This window comes from Narcine bancroftii, chromosome 8 (assembly GCF_036971445.1).
Source record: "Narcine bancroftii isolate sNarBan1 chromosome 8, sNarBan1.hap1, whole genome shotgun sequence".
NCBI lineage: Eukaryota > Metazoa > Chordata > Chondrichthyes > Torpediniformes > Narcinidae > Narcine > Narcine bancroftii.
The window spans coordinates 2,273,056-2,299,030 of NC_091476.1; the positions used below are offsets into that span (position 1 = coordinate 2,273,056).

Consider the following 25,975-nt stretch of genomic DNA (forward strand, 5'->3'; position numbering starts at 1 on the left):
GAGTAATGATCTATGATTTCAGTACCAACTCGAGCTTAAAATTTGTGAACTTCGATTTAGCTCAAATTAGAAGAAATACAATAATTAACCAGTTTAAATTGATCAAGATGGGGATATCGAATACTTCATCTAAAGCCCATAACATCTCTTCCTACATATATTTTAGCACTTGGTGCAAGGGAAAATGTGCAATTAAAAAGGTTTAAAACTGCCAGAAACTCAGCTCAAGTGGAGGATAATCCTTTTGACACCAAATAGCTAAACAAACTTTAGACAAGACTTTACAAATTTAATCCTGTTTTAATTACTTCAAAACACATTTTAGCATACTAAACATACAAAAAAGAAAATATACCTTAGTTACAAGATCATTTGAAGTACAGAATGCTCAGGGTTGTCACTAGGATTTCAATGAAGCAACACTGGGAGCCACCACAAAGCCTGTTAAGCATCAGGCTAGGCATGTAGCACCACAAGCAACATTAAATGTTATTTTTTTAGTACAAAAGGGTGAGTTTTAAAGCATTAGGCTCAATTGTTCCCAAATTGCACCAATTATAAAGTTGCAATTACTTCAAAAGATGATTATTACCTACAAAACCAGAGGGGCCCCTCAGTTCCAAAATGAAACTTTTGATTTTAAATGGTGCAATTCCATTCTCAATACAATGAGAAAATATCAGTTCACACAAATGGGAAGAGTCATTTGCCATTTCACAGCCCTTTGGATTTTGGCTTCTGCTTACTTATATAAAAAACCCTTAGAAGTGCAATGGTGATAATATTTAGGCACAGGAGGTCAACAGTTACCTCCTTTCTTTGTATCCAACAGGTCTTGAGTAATTGTAGTTGCTACCAGAGTATAGTTGCCATCTTGCTTCTATAACCCATACCATAGTCCTGAATGAGGTCAACAGCAGGTTGTGCAATCATTCAAGTACATTAGATGGTGTACAAGTATGGCAAGATTCAAATACCTACTGACAACTCTGATATTTTTTAAACTTTGATTGCTTCATTTCTCCTCATACTTACAGCAATCTCAAATTGAATTGGCTACAACAGCACTTTTAACTATACTGCACTTAAACACAAAACACCACATAAATACATTTCAATCCAGTTAATTCCCCCTTCTGTACAAGAAATTGCCAGTTTACAGAAAGAAGAGTTAACAGCTCAATGTCCACCGCGGTAGTGTGAATATTACAAAAAGGCCTGTACAGTTTAAAACTCAAGCTACTTTTTGCCTTAGACCATATACACACCAACTTACAAAATTAAAAGGTTGCAACACTTGTAACAGGGTTTAAATGCTTTAAGTTACATAGCAAGTAATTCTGCAGAGGCCAATATACATTTTAATCATCATCATCTTCCTCCTCCTCCTCCTCCTCTTCCTCCTCCTCCTCATCTTCATCATCATCATCACAATATGCCTCCTTCTTGGCAGGGGGTTTCTTTGCACCATCCACTTTGCCTTTGGCACGATAATCAGCAACGTCCTTTTTTTAAAAGAGAAATATTTAACTGCTTGCCAATTGAAAGATCAGCAAGACCACCAATTCACACAATCCAAGAGCTCCTGGTAATTATCAGTAAGTTCCATATACAAGTGATATTTCAACCGTGCCCTAGTGCAGTCAGAGATGTGGTACATTAAAATACACCATGCAATTATCAAGTAGCTTGTATGCATTGAGGCAAGTTACTCAGGCAGCCTCAGGAAGCAAGATGCAGATGTGCTTATTGCAATTGAACTTGCCTTATCATATTTCTCTTTCAGCTTATAAGCCTTGCTATTGAATGGCTTCTTCTCCTCCTCACTGCATGCATTCCAAAGTTCACCAAGCTTCTTTGCTACATCACCAATAGACAAGCCAGGACTCACAGCTTTGATTTTTGGTCGATGTTCCGAACAAAACAAGAAGAATCCAGATCTGTAAAGGGCATACGAGTCCATGCGACAATTACAAGGGTCTTTTGGACAAAATGTAAAAGTCAAAGAGGAATTTAAGTCTCGACTTTGGAAAAAGCTGACCTTAAGTTGAAATCATGCAAATAAAGTTCGTACACACAATCTTGTAGATTCAGACATCGCAAATTCCAATGAGTGTTACAAGTTAGGAAAGAATAGATGTTTGACCAAGGAATAAAAATAAAACCAAAGGAGTTCAGCTGATGCTTCTTTCCAAGTTCTTCAATGAAAATACAATGACTTTTTTTTAATTAGGTTTTGCAAAATATACTTACGGAGGCCTTTTTGGTGCATTGGGGTCCTTCTTCTTCTTACTACCTTTAGCTGGCATATAATTTTTCATTTCACGGTCATAACGTGCCTTATCTACTTTAGCCAAATCTTCAAACTTAGCCTTCTCTTTGCTGGACATGGTCTGGTGAAGATTACAAATTTCACATCAACAAAAGGTTACCTTTTACCAAGGGTTTATAGACCGGTTTACAAGGAAAATAAATTACCTTCCATCTTTCAGAACATCTTTTAGAGAATTCTGAAAAGTTCACCGGTATATCTGGACTCTTCTTCTTGTGTTCTTCACGGCAAGTCTGAACAAAATAGGCATAAGAGGACATCTTGCCTCTTGGCTTCTTAGGGTCACGTTTTGCCATCTTCTTGTTTTTCTACCTTAAAATTTAAGTGATATGCAATATGGTTAATCTAATGTCCAAATAAATGTATAAAATTTTCATGCAAACCTTTAAAGACCTTTAAAGGCACAGGGCAGCACAGCAGCCTTTCAAATTCGCAGACGAGATGTCAACTTTGGGGTTAAAAAAAATCTCATTTTTTTAAAAATCTAAAGCTGTGCATTTAAATTATAAAATGGTGCAAGACTGAAAAATAAAAATTTAAACCAAACTATTTTAATTATCTACCGCGATGAGAAATTGCCACAAAGTTTTTTTAAAAAACATGGTTGAAGTCTTCGCCTCAATTGAAAAAGTGCCGATCTGGGGGGGTGGGGGGGGGGGAGAGAATCTCCTCAAACCCTACGCGACTCACAAGTGCTCCTTTCTATTGTTGCGAGAAGAGCTTTTATTTGGGTGGCGAGTGGCGAGAAACGTTCATCACGGGCACATCAGGGAAGCCTGGCTGGCTGCAGATGCCCCGACCGGCCTTTCACCTGCGGGCTCTGGCCAAAGCACGGGCTCCCCAAGTCTCTGCCTCTGCTCTTCAGCTATTTCTTTCCCGCCATGTTTTTCCATCTCCATTTTATGCTCAAGGACAACAACAAAAATTCCTGTGTGTGTGTGGGTGAAGGAGATTCTGCGGGAGAAGGAAGAAATCACCCCCTCCCCCGCCGCCCGTCTTGGCTTGGGCTCCTTTCTATTCTTTGGGGGGCTGGGCTGGGCTGGGCCAGTGCAATGATGGCGAAGCAAAGGGGCCGAGAAGAAAGCTGCTGCACATCCCCAATAATTCTTCTTCCATTTTGTGAAATGCTTGCTGATGAAAGAAAGTCCTGGTCAAATGTCCCGGCCGTCGACGTGCGGCTGCTGGATGCGGGCAGGGGCGGCGGGGCCGCCGGCTGCGCCTCTGCTTTGAAGCACGGGGAATAATAGAGGAGGAGGGGGGGGGGGGTAAGGGAAGGCGCTGGAGAGGAGAGGGGGCCGGGCTCCGCCGCACACACACTGGGGACAAAATGGCTGCGTCGCCCCCCGGCCCCAACCCCCCTCCCCCCCCGGCGCCATTTCATCCCCCCCCCCTCAAACTTCACACACTTTGACGCATAGCGGTTCCGCTCGGGCTGCTGAGTGGAGCGGGCAGAGAGGGGGGGGGGGGCTGCCAAGGGGCGAGTCTCCAGGGATGGGGGGCCTCGCCGACCGCGCCGACGGCTCGGGGAAGGGAAACGGCACTGGGAACGGAAGGTTGTCGGGGGCTTCGCCGCGGCGCAAAGGGCGGGCGAGGGAGCGGACGGCCAGCGCTAGCTTTTCTCCTCAGAGCCTCCGCCATGAAGGAGCTGCCATGTTAACTCCCCACACACACAGCAGCGAGGGGCTGGGAGGGAGAGAAGGGAAAGGAAGAGCCGGCTGACGGCCTTCCCGTCGCCGCAGCGGCCAGCCGACGGGACCAAGAGGTGGGGAGAGTGAAGAGGGAACGGAACCGAAGAGGAAGGCGGCGGACGGAGCAGGCCCGGCAACCAGGCGACCTACCGGCGGGCTCTCGGTCGGGATGGCGGACGCTCGCTCTCGAGCCTCCTTTTGCAGCAAGGTTCGCCTCGCCTCACGCGCCCATTGGCTCGACGCCCCACGCTCGCCGCGCCCGCCCATTGGCCGGCGCCGCTGCCCGGCGTGCCCGCCTCCCCGCGCTCTGCCCGTCTCCTATTGGCTGTCTGCTCCGCATGTCGGCAATTTCAAAAAAGGCCCGCCTTTTCTCAGCTCGGTGGCGAGAGCGGGTGGAGTGAAGAGGTTGCGCTTGAAACCGGGGCAACGATGGACGCTCCAGGCGGCCCCAAATCCTTTCCACAGATGCTCAAAATCATTCTCTGGTCTTCTTTGTGTGAAAATGTACTTGACATTTCAAAGTTAATCTTCCACACTATGTCATTGAACTGTTCGTTGGAATTGCGCCAAGTTCAATGTTTGGGTTTTTTAATAATGGTTCATATGTGGGATCATGATTTGATCAAGTATTTTCTTAATTTTTATGTGGAAGTTTCATTAACAGCTTGTTTCCTGTTTAGAATGACGCAAAGGAGGGCTGTTCAACCCACTGGGCTCATTGCAAACTCCCAGGTAAGGTCTACTATCCATTTCATCTTTCCCTCTCTTTATTTCCTTAGGTTATTGTACCTTATTCCTCTCATGCATGTCCACGAGCTCTCCTTTGATTGTGTTTTTTTTTTCAGTTTGCTTACCCTAAGAAATAATTTACAACAATCTATTAACCCTGCATGTCTTTGGCATGTGGGAGGAAACTGGAGCACCCAGAAGAGAGAACGTGGAAATTTCATGCAGGCACCACCATCAAGTTCATTATCACATGTACTGAGGTGTGGTGATAGGGGGCTGGTTTGCAAACAGAGCAGTTAGAATCTTATACATGGTACCACAAGTAAGACAGAGTACAAAAGTTCAGATTTCCCACTGGGACAGCAGAGACACAGTACTGCTCCGAAGGGTTGAACTGCTCGATCCTCATGCTAGTGTCTCTGTACAGAGACACAAGCTTTAAGCGACCTGTTAAAGGAGCTGGTGATGTTTTATTTTAAAAGCCTGCAACCATGAGGTCTGTGCACAAGATGGTGGCACCTGTGCTCAGCAGTGATTCTAAGTAGTTGCAGGCTCCAGTAGAACAATGTACCAGCGGAGGATACCAGAAATTAGGAGAACGGGAAGTAGAGGAGACCACCCTATACAGGACAGTGATCATGGAGGCAGACCAGTGAAAGACTCAGCCTACATGGGCTGCAGGCTGCTGAAGCCTTGCTCATGGGAACCAGGTATCAGAGCCAGGATTTGAGAGTGAAAGAAGGCCTCATGAAGGGCCTCAGGTGCTGAAGGCTTCCTAATCACCTTTAATCATCTTTAAACATGAAAACAGGATCAAACTAACTTATTAGTATTAACTTATCTGACCTAACTTAACTCCCTTCTAATTCTAAGCGCATGTGTATGTAATGTAAGTTTAGAAAAGTTCTTTGATTCACAGTCCAATCTCATTTCTCATTCATCCAAGTTCACTGGTTACAGGGAGCTCTTATACTGTGCACAGAATTTAACATTTATGAAGTTCACCAGGCTTTGGTGCTTGAAAGGTGAATGGTTACCGCTCAGGAAGGTTCTTATTGGTTTTCAGAGAGAGAATTGTTGTTTCTGGACACAAACTGATCCCTTTTAGTCAGCCACGTCAGTGTCTTGCCGAAGAAACTTGACCCATCAGGGTTTTCCAAATGATAATCTCTTTCTTTCAGGTTACCACAGAGTTCCTTTTTGTTTCTCTTATTTCAAGTGAAACATTAGGCAGCCAACTCTCCTCTTCCATGCACCACAAGGGCTTTGACCAAGCTGAACTAAGCACTCACAACCCATCTTCCAAATGGGGTTTTCCACAAGCTTTACAGCTTGTCCTGTTCCAGTCCCAGATGCTGCAAAACTGATCTCTCTCTCGCAGAGAAAAAGCTTTTTAATTCTCTCTGCTTGCAAAAACCATATTACCCTCTTAGAACAGCAAGCTGCACTCCCAGACAGCCTGTGTGTCCGAACTACTCCTCCAATCTTTTACATCAGTTGCTTTTCAAAACAACAATCCATTAGTAAAGTCTCTTGGGCACTCCCCAAAGTTTTGCAAAGGCCCTCAGGAACTGTCCTGTCTGGCTTGAGCAGACCTCCAGTATTTTAAATGAGATCTGTTTTGAAGTGTTTGTATGTGACCTACACATCTCCCAAAAACATATCTATTTACAATACAAACACAACATAATCTTTCACACAAAGCAAAATATTCTGGAGGAAAGGACCTGACCATCCATTCCTTAAAATTTCCTGTTGCATCGAGCGTTGGACTTAAACAGAAAATACGAGCTCCAAGAGCGCTAATCCAGCCCTGCGTCCATTATGATCAACTACACTTACTGATTACCTTGAGTCATAGTGCACCTTAGTGTCTGCAACATTTTTCTGGCTTATGTTCAATGTAGAACATTATTTTCCATTAGCAGGACTTGTCCCAACTTATGTTTGATGTTCATTTTACTGTGTGGCCTTCTGGGAGTGCGAATGTTCACATTCATTATAACGCCCTGCCTTTAATTTAAATAGTACTTATGAACGCGCTGCAGTTTTGTTATATCACCATCTGTGGTGTGAACACCATTGAACATGAATTTCTCTAATCATCATTAATTTCAATAACATTCAACCAGTTCCCTGGATGTATATGGTAGATATAATTTCGTGTCTCTGAGCAAACTGAGAACTGCAGTTTCCTACGTCAACCACATTCTGATTGTTTCTGAAAACTGGTGCCAGATGTTCAATTTAAATGTACAGGTGGAGTTGCTTAGTTTCTCTAACATCAGTAATAAGACCTTCCACCTTTTGTCTTGAAAAACCCCACAGCTTGTTTTCCTTTTAGGTTTCTGTGGTTTGCTGGTTTCTTGCCAAAACTATTGTGATCAGGTATGATGGAAAATATGCAGTACCATTGTAGTTTTGCCCAAATTTCGACCGTGCCTTGAGATAACCAAATCTCCTTCATGTTTTTCAAAGACATTTTCATCAAGCTTACAATTCTTACCTTATTCTCAAAAGTAGAGTATTGCATATAAAAGAGTTTGGGTTATACTTGCTCATTCAAATAACCCACACATTCTGACCAAGAATGCTCTCAATTAGTCTTGCCAAGTTCTTCAGTTTGGACAACATAACCCTCTTGCCTCCTCTGGATTTTGATTGTGAGCACCAAGCTTCTACTCTGAAATCTTTTGAGCGGATCATTGGCTGAATTTTCCAATAATTTCAACAACAAATTGAATGTCAATTATTCTTGGTGCTGCCAGCAAATTTGGCAGTATCACCTAAGTGTTTTTTTTTTGTAATTCTTTAATTATCACTGAACAATATCAACCAAAATATTTACAGATCCATCTCTTTAAATATATACAGTGACATTTTCTCTTTTTTCCCCATCCCCACTTCCCACTCCCCTCCAAAAACAGTAAATATTTAACATAAAAAATATAATAAAAGAACATCTTTATACAAAAGGAATACAAAAAAAAAGACGTGTCATGTACTTATACACATTAAATCTGATCGTGTTTATCTTCTTATCATTTTAGGTGGTGGTGGTCTGAGGCCTGCTCTTTCTGTTATGTTCCATATATGATTCCCAGGTTTTTTCAAACATTGTAACTTTGTCTTTTAAATTATATGTGATTTTTTTCCAATGGGATACACTGAAATTTGGTTATATATTTCATTAATGTTTTTAGTTCAGCATGGCTATCTTATATCTTTATTTTCACTTCTTTTCTGCCTCTTCAACACCTCCATCCCCTTTTTTTCCATTACTATTCTTTAAGTTTTCCTTTTTAATCTCAATATATGACAATGGACTTAAGACATGAAATACCCCAACAATCCCCACAAGCAATAACCCATTAACCCCAAATGAACCCCCCTCCCCCCTCCTTGGGTTGCCCTTTGTCCCTTGACGACAACCACAACTCCCCTTTCCATTCGGTTTGTGAACTTACCCGCAAGCGTCAACCGATTTCACAGTGACCGTTATTCTCCCACCCCCCAGCCCCCCCAGAGAACACTATTTTCCTATACATGTAACAAAGCTCTATCTTTTCCCCCCTTCTCTTATCCATCTTTAAATCTTTATATATACATTATCTTTACTTTATATTTTCACATATTTTTGTATATTTTCTCACCAGTCTTCCTTCTTGTCACTCCCCCTCCTCTCTTCTCCTGTCCTGCAAACGTTCAGCAAATTCTTGGGCTTTCTTTGGGTCCGAAAACAGTCTATTCCGTTCCCCAGGAATAAAACTTTGAGTACTGCTGGATGTCTTAATATGTCTTTCTTCCATAAGATTGTTTTCGCCATGTTGAACTCCTTCCTCTTCTTTAAAAGTTCGAAGCTTATGTCCGGGTTAAAAAATATTTTTTGTCCCTTATATTCCAACGGCTTATTGTCTTCTCTCATCTTCTTTCTTGCCTGCTCCAGTATGTTCTCTCTTGTCATCTATCTTAGAAGTTTACCAATATGGATCTCGGTTTTTGATGTGGTGGCTGTTTCAGTACTAGTGCTCTATGCGCCCTTTCGATTTATATTTCTTCATGTGAATCTGTCGCTCCCAGCACCTTCGGGATCCATCCTTTTATAAATTCCTTAATATCTGACCCTTCTTCACCTTCTTTCAGGCCCACTATTTTTATGTTGTTTCGCCTACTGTTGTTTTCCAATACGTCAATTTTTGTGACAATAAATCTTGTGTCTCTTTAATATTTTTTTCGCTCTCTTCCAACTGCCTTCTTAAATCATTTATCTCCATTTCTACAGCAGCTTCTCGTTCCTCCATATTTTCTACTCTTTTCCCTATCAACTCTAAGCTTTGCATTCTGTCTTCAGCTCTTTTCATTTTTCTTTTGATTGAACTAAATTCTAATGATACCCATTCCTTTAATGACCTCATTTGTTCTTCAAAAAAGGCTTTATCTAAATTTTGTCCTTCTAATTTACCTTCTTCTTTCCTTTGAAGTTCTTGGTCTTCTTCCTCCTGTGTCTGTATCTATATCTGTGTCTTCTTCTCTGCTCTGTATCTGTGTATCTTCATCCTTCTCTGATGAACTGCTTCTGTATCCTTGCTGGGCCTTCAGCTGCTGTGTCTCCTGCTGCTGGGGCCCCCGCTGCAGGCCGACCCGCTGCTGGGTCTCCTGCCTCAGGTTGTCCCCTTGCCAGTTTCCCCATTGCCGCTCATTGTCTTCCAGCCCTTCATTCTCTTTCTCACCATTCTTTTTGTCTTTCTTTCTTGCTTGCTTCCCCAAGCCAAACGCCCCGATGCATCTCGCAGCTGGCCGCTCCTCAGCTGAGTCCCCCTCCCGCCAGCGTTAACCTTTTCTTTTACTTGCGCACCTTTTCTTGGCTCTGACAGCCATTTTTGAAGTCCGCTGGTCAGGAGGACACCGCTCCTCCGGGGACTCACCAACGTCGGAGATTGGCCACTCCTTTCCACTGTGGCTCCCTGCTCCGTTGTAAGGCCTTCTTCTTTCTTCTCCAGTGATTTTCCTCCTTCCCTTTTCTCTATTCTTACTTTCTCTCTTTTGGGTGCCATCTTCTATCTCTTCTCTGTAACTTTATCTTTCTCTTCCTGTATTTTATGTTTATTGAGCTTTGTTTTATTCGAACTTTTCTCTGGAGAGGGCTCAGTATCACCTAAGTGTTGATACCACCTTCAGTAATAATGTTTTTTACCTCTCACAGATCACCACATTTTGTTCTTCAATAATTGTTATCTATAGCCTTTACAATAAGGCGGCACAGTTAGCGTAGCAGTTAATGCAATGCTAATACAGTGCCAGTGACTCAGGTTTGAATTAGTATTGTCTGTAAAGAGTTTGTGCATTCTCCCTATGTTTTTGTGGGTTTCCCCCAGGTGCTCCAGTCAAGTGCAATACACAAATCTGCTGGGGAAACTCAGTAGGTCATGTAAGATGAAGAGCTTTCTGTACATGCTGATGACCTGCTGAGTTTCTTTAGCACCTTTGTGTATTGCACCTGAATGGTTCCTCTCCACCAAGGTACAGTGAAAAGGTTTGTTTTGCTTACCATTCATTAAAGCACTGTACATATGTCTAAAGTTAAATTGTCTAATTTTTATTTAGATATAAATCCTCTGTGACAAATGTAAAATCGGTGATGCTTCTTTAGTTCACATGTTCCAGACTTGACCAAGTTTAGAAAAAATTTGGAACAATATGTTTCAAACATTATTGGTGATTCTCAAGTTCAAATTAGAACCTTTCCCTTTAATTGCTCTTTTCCGATCATTTCAAGATAATGATGTTTTACTCACTCCAACTCAAACCATATTTTATCTTTTACTTCATTGTTAGCCAGACATGCAATCTTGATTAAATGGAAAGACAATACTCCGCCTACACATACACAATGGTTAAGTGATATTATGTCTTGTTGAAGTTTAGAAAAAATTAGATATGCCATTAAAGGGTCAAATATTAACTTTCAAAAAATGTGGTGCCTATTTATGGACTTGTGGAGACCAACACGTTTGGTGTTCAGGCGAACAGGCTCCAATTGTAAAGCATGTGCGGTTGGAGCATCCTACACCAAGATGGTGCCGGGCATCTTCCCCTTCCCCTCAAGGAAAGGGCCTACACACATGAATAAGTAATAGCTGTCAGTCAGTGATGCAATTTCCGGTTCCCAGTGGCAGCAATGGGGAGTGCCTTTAAAACGCTTAGAGAGCAAATAATAAAGCAGCGAGTTTTGGAACATTATTTTGGAATAATGAGCCAATCTTGTTATTCGCTCCGTAGTTACATTGGTGACACCGATGGTCCAAAAGGTATTTTTTGACCCAACATCTTGAATATAGCAGCAGTGAACACTGTTGCGTTAAAACTTCCTACCTTCTGTACACTGTGACCCCACATTTGGTTTAGTCAAGCGGAGGCACAGTTCCAGATCAGACAAATAACATCAAACTCCATGAAGTACTTCCACATGATGAGCTCCTTGGACCAAGAAACCACTGCCCGTGTAAATGACTTCATCCAGAGGAAGGCAAATATGCAGCTCTGAAAGCGCTGCTGCTCAGCACCTTTGGACACTCCAGACGTGAAAGAGCAGCCAGGCTGATGCATCTAGACAGTCTGGATGACAGGACCCCATCAACTTTAATGGATGAAATGCTAGCACTGGCAGAGGGACACAAGCCTGTCTCATGTTCGAAAAGGCATTCCTCGAGCAACTGCCCACGACATCCAGCTGATGCTGGGAGAGACAGACTTCAGCGAACCCCGGAAGGTCGAAGACATCCTCTGGAAAACCAGGAGGGAGAATGAAGCTGCTATCAGCCAGCTGACCAGAACAAAAACCCCACAGCCAGCCAAGCCCAATGGGACATAGGAGTGCCAGCAACCCAGATGGAAGACGCAGTAGATCCATGGTGGTTCTACCATCAGAGATGAGGCACAGAAGCCTGCTGCTGCCGACTACCCTGCACGTTTCAGGGAAACGCCAGGGCCAGCTGCCGCTGATGGCTTCAACGACTGACCATCCAGACAGCCTACTGCACATGTGGGACAAAAGGTCCGGGTGCCATTTCCTCATGGACATGGGGGCAGAAATCAGCATCAACCTACCCACTGCACGGAGGAGTCACATGATGGAGTAGTGGCCGGTAGGGGAATTCCAACCCTCTCCAGAAAAGTTTAAAAAAAAAAAGGTAGAGAAAAAACAAAGTCACTAACACAAAAACCATAACAAATTGAAAGTGAAACTGTTGAGAAAATGGCAGCAAAGAAAGAAAAACCAAAAAGTACGGGAAGAAAAGAAGAAGGAAGGACGTCGGAAGAGGAAGGTGAAGGCCTTACCGGTACAAGGAAGCCCGCCGTGGAGAGAGAAGCCCACTCCCTGAGGTCAGTGGAATCCCCGAACTCGGGACTACAAAAATGGCTCACGGAGCCAAACAAAAGTGCGCAACCGCGCATGCGCGAGGATTCACGCATGCGCGAAGCACAAGACAAAAATAACACTGACGGGAGGGTGAATCAGCTGAGGAGTAAATCTCCACAGCCGAAACAGACAAATATAACACCACAGCAAGACTCTCAACAGGAAAACAGAGAAAATAACGGGAACAAGAAGGAAGAGAATAAAAATAAGAAATCAAAGAAACAATAGATGACCAACTCAGAGGAAGAAGACCAACACCAAGATACTTCTAATAAAAATAAGAAGAACAAAAATACCCAACAAAATAAAATAAACAACCCAACAAGAAAACCAGAAGAGACAGAGGTAAAGGACACAGATCCTGGAGTGGACTCAGAAGAAGAGGAGGGAGAGCACAGAGAAATGGAAGATGAAGGGAAGGGCAAGTACATGGATATATTTTTTTAAAGAATATATGGAAACAGTAAAAGAATGGCAGACACAAGAATTCAGTGAAATAAAAAGTACAGAAGAAAAAGTGAATAGATTAGAGATGATCATGACAGAAATAGGAAAAAGAGTGGACAAGGTGGAAGAACGAGAAACAGCCATAGAAATGGAAGTAGATGACTTAAAAAAGAAATTAGAAGAATCTGATTAAAAAAAAAAAGTTAAAGAGACACAAGAGCTGTTGGCTCAGAAGATAGATATAATGGAAAATTATAATAGAAGAAACAATATAAAGATAGTGGGCCTTAAGGAAGATGAAGAAGGCAAAAATATGAAAGAATTTATAAAAGAATGGATCCCAAGGGTCCTAGGAAGACCAAAATTACAGGAAGAAATGGAAATAGAAAGGGCACATAGAACATTAGCCCCTAAACCACAACCACAACAAAAAACAAGATCCATTCTAGTAAAATTCCTAAGATATACAACAAGAGAAAATATATTGGAGAAGGCAATGAAAAAAATAAGAGAAGACAAAAAACCACTGGAATACAAGGGTCAAAAAAATTTTTTTCTATCCAGATATAAGTTTTGAACTCCTGAAGAAGAGGAAGGAGTTTAATGCAGCAAAAACGACCCTATGGAAAAAATTTATGTTAAAATACCCAGCGGTACTTAAAATAGTTATTCCGGGGCAGCAAAGCAAACTATTCTCCAATCCGGAAAAAGCACGAAAATTTGCAGAACAACTACAAAACAGACAGAGAGATGAAGAGATGTAACAAGAACAAAAATGACAACAAACTATATATAAGAAGAGGAGGAAGGGAAAGAAAGGGAAAGAAAGGGAAGAAAGGAAGTAAGGAGGGAAGTAAGAGAGTGGCCTTTGTTATATATGAAGATTAAAATCTTTTCTGGGGGGGCTGGGTGGGGAAGAATAACAGTCACTGCGAAATCAGTTAACGCTTGCAAGCGGATTCGCAAATCCAAATGGAGAGGGGAGATGTGGTTGCCCGACAAGGGACAAAGGGCAATTCAGAAAGGGGAGGGACTATTGGGGTTAAAGGAATTTTAGATAGGAGAATAAGGGAAATATTTTATGTTTTAGAAATGTTGTCTTATAATGTTTTCAAAAAAAAAAGCAGAAATGGATAAGAGGGGAAGGTGGTGATGAGGAAACAGAAAGGAAAGATAAACAAAGTATGAAATGACTATGTTGAACTATATGACTTTAAATATTAATGGAATACATAACCAAATCAAAAGGAAGAAACTGTTAAATTTACTGAAAAAAGAAAAAAAAATTGATATAGCATTCGTACAAGAAACACATCTAACTGAAGTGGAACACAAGAATTGGATAGGACATGTAACAGCACCATCATATAATTCAAAAGCCAGAGGAGTAGCTATATTAATCAATAAAAATGTACCAATCAAAATAGAAGAGGAAATAATAGATCCAGCAGGGAGATATGTAATGATAAAATGTCAGATATATTCAGAATTTTGGAATTTACTCAATGTATACTCACCTAATGAAGAAGATCAAAAATTTATGCAAGATATATTTTTGAAGATGGCAGATACGCAAGGGAACATACTAATAGGAGAGGATTTTAACCTTAATTTGGACTCAAACATGGATAAAACTGGAAAAAAACTAACAGAAAGAACAAAGTAACCAAATTTATAATTAAATCGATGCAAGAAATGCAACTTTTGGATATATGGAGGAAACAACACCCAAAGGAAAAGGAATATTCATATTATTTGGGTAGACACAAAACATACTCGAGGATAGACTTATTCCTGTTATCAGCCCACATTCAAGGGAGAGTTAGGAAAACGGAATATAAAGCTAGACTATTATCAGATCACTCACCCCTGTTATTGGCAATAGAGTTAGAGGACATCCCACCAAGAATGTATAGATGGAGATTAAACTCCATGCTTCTTAAAAGACAGGATTTTAGAGAATTAATTGAACGAAAACTTAAAATGTACTTTGAAATAAATACGGAATCAGTGAAAGATAAGTTTATACTATGGGACGCAATGAAAGCGTTCATCAGAGGGCAAATAATAAGTTATGTAACTAAGATGAAGAAGGACTACAATCGGGAAACAGAACAGTTGGAAAGGGAAATAACAAATATAGAAAAAGAATTAGCAATAAAGAAAGATACAACTAAAAGAAGAGAATTGGCAGACAAAAAAATAAAATATGAAACACTACAAACATATAAGGTGGAGAAGAACATAATGAAGACAAAACAGAAATATTATGAGCTAGGAGAAAAAACGCACAAAATTCTAGCGTGGCAGCTTAAGACAGAACAAACTAAAAGAATGGTATTTGCGTTAAGGAAAAAGGACAAACAAATTACATATAATCCAACGGAGATCAAGGAAAACTTCAGGGAATTCTACGAACAGCTATATCAAACTGAAAACGAAGGGAAAAAAGACAAAATAGATGAATTTCTAACTAAAATTGAACTACCGAAATTACAAACAGAGGAGCAAAATAAATTAATAAAACCATTTGAAATAGAAGAATTACAGGAGATATTAAAAAAACTACAGAACAATAAAACACCGGGAGAGGATGGATCCCCAATAGAATTCTATAAAACATTTAAAGACTTATTAATTCCTCCCCTCCTGGAAGTAATCAACCAGATTGATAAAACAAAACATACCAGATTCATGCAAAACAGCAATAATTACAGTAATACCAAAGACAGGGAAAGATCCACTAGCACCAGCATCATATAGACCAATATCTCTACTTAACACTGATTATAAGATAATAGCTAAACTATTAGCAAACAGATTAGCCGACTATGTACCAAAAATAGTAAATCTAGACCAAACTGGATTTATTAAAAAAAGATGAACAACGGACAATATCTGTAAATTTATTAACTTAATTCATGCAGTAGAAGGAAATAAAACTCCAACAGTAGCGGTTGCTTTAGACGCAGAGAAGGCCTTTGACAGAGTAGTATGGAATTATTTATTCAAAGTACTACAAAAATTCAGCCTACCAGAGAAATATATTAATTGAATTAAAGCATTATATAAGGGGCCATTGGCGAAAGTGACAGTAAATGGATATATGTCAGAACAATTTAACTTAAGCAGATCAACAAGGCAGGGATGTCCACTATCTCCCTCACTGTTCGCGTTAGCTATAGAACCACTAGCAGAACTGATAAGAACAGAAAATAAAATAAGAGGGGTAAAAATAAAAGAGAAGGAATATAAAATCAGTCTATTGCAGATGATGTTATAATATACTTAACAGAACCAGAAATATCAATAAAAGAATTACATAGGAAATTGAAGGAATATGAAGAAGTATCAGGGTACAAGTTCAACGTAAATAAAAGTGAAGCAATGCCAATTAATAATGCGGATTTCACCAAGTTTAAGAAAGAATCACCATTTAGATGGCAAACACAAGCAATGCGATACCAAGGTATACAACTAAATAAAAATCCCAGCCATCTATATAAAATAAATTATCATCCATTAATGGAAAAAATTACAAGACGACTTAGAGCATTGGAAAGACTTACCACTAACACTGATAGGAAGGATAAACTGTATTAAAATGAACATTTTCCCAAGGATACAATACCTATTTCAGTCATTACCAATTCACCTAACAGAGAAATTCTTCAAGGAGCTAAAGAAAATAATAAGGAAATTCTTATGGAAAGGGGGGAAACCGAGGATAGCACTAGATAAATTAACAGAATGGGGGCTTACAACTACCAAACTTTAAGAATTATTATAGAGCCGCACAATTAAGATACCTATCAGATTTTTATCAAACAAGGGAAAAACCAGATTGGACTAGATTAGAACTAGATAAAATAGGGGAGAAGATACCTGAACATATACTATATAAATGGGATGAAAAAATTGGTGCAATGTAGGAATTCACCGGTATTGCATCATCTGCTCAACATTTGGAAGAAGATTCACGTAGAAAGGAATAAAACAAATTACCAACTACCAAAACTAATATTGACGCAAAATCAACTAATCGCTTTCACAGTAGATAACCTTTCCTTCAGAGAATGGGAGAGAAAAGGGATCAAAAGAATAGAAAATTGTTTTTCGGGAAATAAATTATTATCCTTTGAACAAATGAAGGATAAATATAATATAACTCACGATACAATGTTTGCATACCACCACTGAAAACCTACTTGGAGGACAAATTGGGAAACAGTCTGAAGTTACCAGAAGGAAGCAATTTTGAATATGTGATTACAGACACAATGGTAATTTAAAAATTTATAACAAACATGTACATCAAACTGCAAGAAAAGGAGAACGAGGAAACAAACGGTAAACCTAAACAAAAATGGGAACAAGATCTAAACATAAAGAAAAAGAATGAAACATGGGAAAAGCTATGCTCCAGAACTATGAGAAATACAATAAACACGAGGTTATGCATGATACAATATAACTGGATACACAGGCTAAAAAGTTAAATAAATGGGACCCAACAGTATCAGACAGATGTTTTTGCTGTAAAAAGGAAACGGGAACAACATTTCATGCAATTTGGACATGTGAGAAAGTGAAAAAATTTTGTGAAAATCTAAACCAGATATTAAATAAAATCACAAAAAGCAATATACCAAAAAAAACCCAGAGATTTTCCTCCTAAGTAATATAAGAAATAAAGAATTTGGACTCGATTTGGATGGAGCACAAAAAAGATTTGTTATGATAGCCCTATCTGTAGCAAAAAAATGTATTATGTCAACCTGGAAATTAGAAGACAACTTGAGAATACAACAATGGTACATAGAAATGAATAAATGTATTCCATTAGAAAAAATAACATATAATTTAAGAAATAACATCACAATATTTGAACAAATATGGGAGCCATACATGAAATACAATAGAGAAATCCTACCATGGACTTCCACCACCTAAAAAGACAGAAGGTGAAGACAATGAAAAGAACTGACTCAGTAAAATTTTTTGTTTATTTTTATTAAGTAACAACATTGTTTAATGATTTAATGTATCATAGATTGAACTTCAAATAAATGGGAAAGGGGGTGAGGGAGGGAGGGAAGGGAGGGGGCAAAAAGGGGAGAAAATGACACTATATATTCAAGAGAAAAAATGTCTGTATGTATCTTGGTCAATATGGTTTATAGTGTGAAAAATAAAAAATTTAAAAAAAAACCTACCCACTGCACTAGAGACAAGGATTTGACAGTATAGACCCACCTTGAGAGCTGCAAACAATAGTTCCATTCGGATCTATGACAAATGCAAGGCCCAACTACAACATGGCGCCAACACATTTAAATGGGACTTCACTTCACGTAGTGGACAAACTGCTCCTGGGGGAAGGCTTCCTTAGGGCCCATGGTTTGCTGGTCAACCTGAAGGGTCGGAGATTGGTCCCTCTCGGGGAACCCTAATTGCACCTGGACTCAGTCGCATTGTCCAAAAACAAGTACAGAAGATTCCTTGCCGAATTCCCATCAGTACTCAAACCGCAGTTCACCTCGACCATGCCAAAGCACGGAGCATAGCACCACATCATCACTCAAGAGCCCCCCCTACATGCAAGGGCTAGAAGATTACCCCCGGACAAACTCCGCCTGGCCAGAAAGGTTCAGGTGCATGGAAGAGCTCGGAATCATTTGCAGACCTGACAGCCCTGAGCCTCACTGTTACACATGGTGCTGAAGACAGCCAAGGGTTGGAGGCCATGTGGCTGAACGGAGCCCAGATCTTCTCAAAAGTCAGCCTGGTACTCTGCTACCATCTATTCCCGGTGCAGCCAGAGGACATCCAGAAAACCACCTTGATCACCCCCTTTAGCTTGTTCAAGTTTCTGTGAATGCCCTTTGGGCTAAAAAATGCAGCACAGACTTTTCAGCGCCTAATGGATGAAGTGGACTGGGATTTGGATTTCCTATTCATATCCCTGGATGACATCCTGATCACCAGCAGAAACTGTACAGAGCACCTATCCCACCTCTGCCACTGCGTACCCGACTGAGCAAGTTTGGACTGACTATTAACTCAGCCATATGCCAGTTTAGGCGGGAGACCAACAATTTCCTGGGCACAGGATCTCGAAGGATGGCTTGATTCTTCTGACAAACAAGGTAGAAGCCATCTGACAGTTCAACAGGCCCACCACAGTCAAAGGGCTGCAGGAATTTGTAGGCATGGTAAACTTCTACCACCATTTCCTCCCAGTGGCAGCCAGCATCATGCAAACACTGATGCCAGGTAAAAATAAAGACACCACTTGAAACCTGGAGACCAAAGTAGCTTTTGTCCAAACAAAGGAGGCCCTGGCAAATACTGTCATGCTACTACACCCCAGGACCGATTTTTCCAATGGCCTTCACAGTGGATGCGTCAAACAAGACAATCGGAGGGGTACTGGAACAAATTGTAAAGGGATACTGGAAGCCCCTGGCTTTCTTCAGTAGACATTTATGACCACCCAAGTTGAAATACAATGCTTTCCACAGAGAGCTGTTAGCACTCCACCTGGCAATCCAGCATGTCAGATACTTTCTGGAAGGCAGACCATTTACAGCCTTCACCGATCACAAGCCTTCCTAACCTTTGTGTTATCCAAGGTATCAGACCCCTGGTCAGCCAGGCAGCAGCGCCACCTTTCATATATATCAGAGTTCATGACAGCAATCCAGCACGTCTCCAGTAAAGACAAATTCGTGGTGGATGCTCTATTCAGGCCAACCATTCATTCATTGGCACAGGGGATCAACTACTCAGAGCTAGCAGAGGCTCAATGAGGAGACACATAGCTACAGGACCGCAGCCTCAGCCCTGCAGCTGCAGTATGTACCTTTGGATCCAGGTGAACAGAAGTTCCTTTGCAATGCAACCATGGACCATCCCCACCCCATCGTCCCAGCTGCCTGGAGATGGTGTGCATTCTACTCTGTGCATGACCTAGCACACCCCTCCATCTGAACGACAGTCCATTTGGTATCCAGTTGGTTCATGTGGCACAGCCTCAAAAAAACAAGTCAGTGACTGGGCAAGGACATTCACTCAATGTCAGGAAGCCAAAGCCCAGAGGGATACTAAAGCACCCCACCCCCCACACCCGCAGAAGTTTGAACCCATAACCTGCAGATTCAACCACATCCACATCGACATTGTAGGGCCACTCTCCATATCATGGGGGCACAGTACCTCCTCACCATGGTGGACCGTTTCACCAGATGGCCAGAGGCAGTTCCTCTCGCAGACATTACTACTGTATCCTGCGCCAGGGCGCTAGACATAACTTGGGTAGCACTTTTCGGCATTCCAGCCCAATCACATCGGACAGAGGGGCCTTATTCACATCAAGCCTGTGGACCGCTGTAGCAACCTTGTTGGGGACCCAGCTGCTTCACACCACAGCCTATCTCCCACAATCAATTGGCTTGGTGGAGAGCTTCCATAGACATTTGAAATCGGCACTTATGACGAGATTGAAAAGCTCAAATTAGGTGGATGAGCTTCCCTGGGTCCTACTCGGGATCCGCACAGAGCCCAAAGAAGACCTGCAAGATTTTTCAGCTGATTGGTCTATGGAAACCCCCTGGCAGTCCCTGGCAATTTCCTACCTGCCCCGAGGGGGCAAGAAACAGACACCCTGAGCAAGCTCCACGAAAGGCTGGGTAAACTGGCACCCATCCTGACCTCCCAACATGGATGAACACCGAACTCTATTCCCAGAGAATTAAAGGATTTTGTTAGAAGGGGCACACACCAGCCACCGCTGCTGCAGCCATAGAGTAATAAAAAAACAATGGGTCTATGTTTGTGTTGGACGTGGGAGGTGAAAGAGGAGGTATTCACGATTGACCGATTAAAGCTGCCACTTGTGGACTGGGAAAGGCCGGTTGAAGTGCAAGCACTCAAGTGTAGAGCCAGGCTGCCCAAACAGAAGAAAATGCAAACTTTGGGTTGTGGGGTGTGTGTTCGCTGTATCTGGGGGGGTGGGGTGGGGTTGTGTGGTGACCAACACATTTGGTATTCAGGTGAACCAGCTCCAATTGTTGCGCACCCACGGTCGGAGCAGCCTAAACTAAGATGGTGCCGGGCATCTTCCCCTTCCCCTCAAGGAAAGGGCTCACACATGTGAAGTATGAAGAGCTGTCAGTCAGTGATACAACTTCCAGTTCCCAGTGGTAGAAACAGGGAGCGCCTTTAAAACACTCAGTGAGCAACCAATAAAGTAGTGAGTTTTGGAATGAACCTGTCAACTGCCAATCTCATTATTGGCTCCGTAGTGCAAATACTAAACTATTATCATAACCGAAAGAATTTCGGTTGTTCTGATGCTTTGGTCCTACCTGTTAGCTTTCAACCTTGCTTCGTGGGAGGGGTTCTGGATTTTATTGTTTTTTTTCCTCTTCTCTTGAATTTTACAATACAATATATAACTATACTGTTCCATTGTGCATAATGTAAACATCAATAAAAATATTTTTAAAAGAAAATAAAGATATTTACATTATATTCCTCGATATTTCTTTATTTTTCACCTTAAAATATTTTTCTTTTTATCCATGCATCATCTCTGACTTTGGGCCAGGTGTAGTTCCATTCTGCTTGAAGTAGAAGGGTATGAATTCAAATTCAACTCCAGTAGTATGGAGTGCTCCATCACTGAGATACAGTAGAATGAGACATTAAGCTGAGGTACTGCCTCCTGCTTCAGGTGTTTGGTGATAACAGATCACATGCCATGAATTGGAAGGGAGGAAAGACAACCAATCTTGCTGGCCTACAACACGAAGAACCAGTTATCTCATCATTATCACGTTGCTGTTTATAGGACCGTTAACATGTATGTATGTATATATATATATAAAACATGTATATATAAGAGACATATAAGGCAATTGAACAACTGAAAAGTGGCAAAGCAGCAGGTATGGATGGAATCCCCCCCAGAGGTCTGGAAGGCTGGCGGCAAAACTCTGCATGCCAAACTGCATGAGTTTTTCAAGCTCTGCTGGGACCAAGGAAAGCTGCCTCAGGACCTTCGTGATGCCATCATCATCACCCTGTACAAAAACAAAGGCGAGAAATCAGACTGCTCAAACTGCAGGGGAATCACGCTGCTCTCCATTGCAAGCAAAATCTTCACTAGGATTCTCCTAAATAGAATAATACCTAGTATCGCCGAAAATATTCTCCCAGAATCACAGTGCAGCTTTCGCGCAAACAGAGGAACTACTGACATGGTCTTTTCCCTCAGATAGCTCCAAGAAAAGTACAGAGAACAAAACAAAGGACTCTACATCACCTTTGTTGACCTCACCAAAGCCTTTGACACCGTGAGTAGGAAAGGGCTTTGGCAAATACTAGAGTGCCTTGGATGCCCCCCAAAGTTCCTCAACATGGTTATCCAACTGCACGAAAACCAACAAGATCGGGTCAGATACCTCACACTTACTAACATTGTACTCCAACTGCCAGACCTTTGTCCACTCATCCAGCTTAACTATATCCCTCTGTTGACTTTCCACATCCTCATTACAGTTTGCTCTTCCACTCAATTTGGTGTGCTCCGCAAACTTGGCTACACCATATTTTGTCCCCTCCTCCAAGTCATCAATGTAAATGATGAACAGTTGTGGGCCTAACACCACCCCTGAGGCACTCCACATACCACTCTCTGCCAACCTGAAAAACTCCCATTTATCCCGACTCTCTGCCTCCTGTCAGACAACCAATTTTCAATCCAGGCCAATATACTTCCCTGGACTCCACTTTGCTGTAACTTACTGATAAGTCTCTTGTGCGGCACCTTATCAAACGCTTTCTGGAAATCCAAATATACAACATCAACCTGTTCCCCTCTATCCACCGCACCCATTATATCCTCAAAGAATCCTAACAAGTTTGTCAAATAAGATCTTCCCTTTCTAAAACCATGCTGCGTCTGCCTGATTGAACCCTTACGTTCCAAAAGTTTCACTATTTCATCTTTAACGATGGCTCCAAGCACAGGAACAGATCCTTTGAGCCCATGCCACCCAATTAAATTTACCTACACCCCTGGTACATTTTGTAAGCTGAAATGTCATAAAGTGAAGACCCATTCACTACTATTGAAGGCTATTTTGTAAAAGCAAATATCCATTCAAAACCCATTCAAATCCTTTCTTAAAAGCGAATACAGGTTTCTTCGTAAAAGTGAATTTTTGTAAAGCGAGTATTCATAAAACAGGATATACCCATATTTAAATTACTTGGGTGAGAATGTCTGTGGATTGATAAGTAAGTCTGGTGATGACACAGATTAGTGGAGTTGCAGACAGTGAGAATGGTTGCTTAAGGATACAAAGAAGCAGATCAGATGAAAAGTTGGGCAGAGTAGTGCCAAATGAAACTTGATCCAGTCAAGTGTGAGGTCATGCATTTTGGGTTGTCTAAAAATGGCCAGTCCTATATAGTAAACACAGATTAAGATTAGAAATGATGATGTACAGATGGATCTTGGATGCAAGTTCATAGCCTATTTCATAGGTTAAGAAACGGGGGAATTAACAACCTGCCACCCTGTTAAACATTTCCAAGTCCACCTGAACTGGAATCTGCAGTTCCCATAGGGGCTCATTAGTCACTTCACCACTCGGAGAAGTGGAGTGGATCCAAGCCATCCTGAATCTAGAATCCTAATCCTAAAAAGAGAAGAAAAGAGCCAATGGAATATTTTTGGTGTAATTACAGTTTAAAAGTAGGGAAAATTGAAGCAATTTGTGATCAACCATGTTCTGTTATAATGACCATAACAACTGTTTAATGGAGATGTTATTGAAAGATAAATATTGTCTTGGACACCAGAGAAAAACAGCTTTATTTTGACAAGCTCTATTAGGTTGTGTACGTGAATCTGAAGGAGCAGATGGAACATGAATCTGAAGGAGCAGATGGAACATGCATGTAACATCTCATTGAAAAGCCATCACCTCTATAAATGGAGCTCCACCTTTATTTTGCATTGGAATGCCAGCTTAGATCTTCATACTCAAATCCCTGGAACAAAACTTGGAACTATCTCAGCAACAAGTGTGTCCTCTGCTGAATTACAGTTGGCACTTTACCAATATTCCAGAAAAAAAACTGAATCCCATCCCTTTCCAGTGGGAAGAGGGTCACGTGGTCCATAAACAGCAGCATAAACTCCTTGGACCAAAAGGTCTGAATTTTAATATAGTTAATTTGGACATTCAGCACAGGAACAGATCCTTTGAGCCCATGCCACCCAATTAAATTGACCTACACCCCTGGTAGATTTTGAAGGGTTGGAGGAAACCGGAGCTCCATGGGAAAACACGCAGACATGGGATAATGTACAGACTCCCTGAAGATAGCGTGGGATTCGAACTGCAGTCCCGATCGCTGGCGCTGAAACATGGTTGCGTTAACCACTACGCTACCCATGCCACCCTCTTTGGAGTTAAATTCAATATCTTCCAATTATCCATTATACCTGGTACAAGAGGATTAAAATCCCTTCTGGGCAAATAGATTACAAGGTGGATAGAGGACAAGACTGAATGAGTTCTCAAAGCATTTAATAGACACTTGGACAAACAAATGGATAAGGAGGGTTTAGAGGGATTTGGCCCTGCGACTATATTTTTAGACATTTACTCTATAGGTATCTTTAGCACTTACCCTTTCAGATCAACATTGACAAGTACATGAGACTAGCTCAGATGAAACTTGGTCAGCAGAAACAAGTTGAGCCAAGGAGCCTATTTCATTGCTGTGTAGCTCTGTCACTCTGTGGCTCTAAGCTTCCGTGAGAAATTAACCTCATGAAAATCCCTGGCCTATGGCCACTCAAGATGGAGAAGGAGCATTCAAGATGACATTGAGGACCTTGAATTTGTTCTTTGAGGGATTGCAAAATCTCACCATAAATAACAACAGGAGCACACCATCTTCCAAAAACCCAACCATCTGTCGCACTAGGCATCACCCACTTCACCTATAGCTGAGCCTGTGGGTTCCACATCAACTACTTCAAAAATGTTAGAATTAAAGTGGAAGCAAGAAGAGGAATAACCAGCCAATGGAATATTTTTGGTGTTTATTATGTTAGAAAGTGGTAAACATTGAACTCTGACTGATCCAATTAACTCTAGCTTGTAATCTGCTAATTGAAAGATTTAGATAACTACCAGTAGACATCTAAGTTAATAAAATGTAAATGAAAGGATTCTCTTCAGCATTGCATATTCAGTAACATGTCTAAATGGAATACATTGGACTTTTGCTAAGTCTGTCTTTTATCTACAATGATTTTCTATTAAGTTAGAATGGCAATGTGTTGCCAATAGTAATGACTGGTGCCCCTTACAATAAAAGAGAAACAAAAGGGAGCACTTTCAGAGTCACTGAGTGTCTGTGCATTTGTCTCCTGCACCCCAACAGCTTTGCCAACTTCCTTCCAGCAGTTGGGACTGCTGCCTCATAGCTCCAGCTGCCCAGCTTTGATCCTGACCCCCGGTCCTGTCTCTGTAGAACTTGTACATTCTCCCTGTAACCACATGCATTTTCACAGGCATTCTGGTTTCCTCCCACATCTCTGAGATAATAATAAAGAGTTTGGGCGGCACGGTAGAGTTGCAGTTCGTGCAATGTTATTACAGGGCCAGTGACCCAGGTTCAAATCCAGTGCTGTCTGTAAGGAGTTTATATGTTCTCCCTGTGTCCACAATGGCTTCCTCCAGGTGCCCACACTGGGGCTAGAAAGTTAATTGGTCACGGGTAGATTTTGGGTGGTACGGACCAGAAGGGCCTGTTACCATGTTGTACCTCCAAAAAAAATTGTCATACACATAAGTACAAAGTACAGATGCACTAAAACTCTTGCTTCCTGCCACCAAGCAGGAATGTAGGATTGCACCAACAACGATTGTATACTTTACATTATCTTTATTCAGAAAGAGATAATAAGTATGAAGTATAGAGAGATCAATAAATATTTATCGTTACAGTTAGTGCAAGAAAGAATGTGATGCTCTAATTGTCCAAACTGACCTTTTTTGTCGTCCCATAGTATATGGTCAGGAAAGTAAGGAGTTACAAAAACCTGATAGTCATTGGATTAAAAAAGCTGCTGAATGTCAGGCCTCTGTACCTTCTGCCTGAAGGTGATGGGGGTCCTTTATTATGTTGGTTGCCTTTTTGAGGTAGTGCCTCATATAGATGTCCACGTGAGGTCAGAGCCTGTGATGGACTTGCTATATTTGCTACTTTCTGCAGCTTTTTGTATTCCTGGGCATTTGAATTACAAAACCAGGCTGTGATGCAATCAGT

The 25,975-nt window shown here is 41.3% G+C and overlaps 2 protein-coding genes across 15 annotated transcripts in view; one reads left to right on the top strand and one right to left on the bottom strand.

Annotated features, from left to right (window-relative positions):
* Window positions 1-280: 280 nt before the first annotated feature.
* Window positions 281-4,254, bottom strand: LOC138740248 (high mobility group protein B3-like). 2 transcript variants are annotated; one of them, XM_069892609.1, is made up of 5 exons: window positions 4,167-4,254; window positions 2,479-2,640; window positions 2,254-2,393; window positions 1,766-1,940; window positions 281-1,505 (listed from the first exon to the last, which is right to left on the bottom strand). In XM_069892609.1, the coding sequence occupies exons 2-5, from the start codon at window positions 2,626-2,628 to the stop codon at window positions 1,362-1,364; spliced, it is 609 nt and encodes a 202-aa protein (XP_069748710.1). In that variant the 5' UTR covers window positions 2,629-2,640; window positions 4,167-4,254; the 3' UTR covers window positions 281-1,361. The 2 variants fall into 2 exon arrangements, with proteins under 2 accessions (XP_069748710.1, XP_069748709.1); XM_069892608.1 differs by having other exon boundaries at window positions 4,171-4,253.
* A 154-nt stretch (window positions 4,255-4,408) lies between these two features.
* Window positions 4,409-25,975, top strand: part of LOC138740247 (CD99 antigen-like protein 2) — a 224,114-nt gene continuing 202,547 nt past the window's right edge. For all 13 annotated transcript variants that reach the window (XR_011342768.1, XR_011342763.1, XR_011342764.1 and 10 more), the window contains exons 1-2: window positions 4,409-4,524; window positions 4,701-4,752. Coding sequence is in view for 7 of the 13 variants with exons in the window: in XM_069892602.1 (XP_069748703.1) it covers window positions 4,450-4,524; window positions 4,701-4,752 (127 nt within the window). In the remaining 6 variants the exon portion in view is untranslated. The remainder of the gene's footprint in view (window positions 4,525-4,700; window positions 4,753-25,975) is intronic.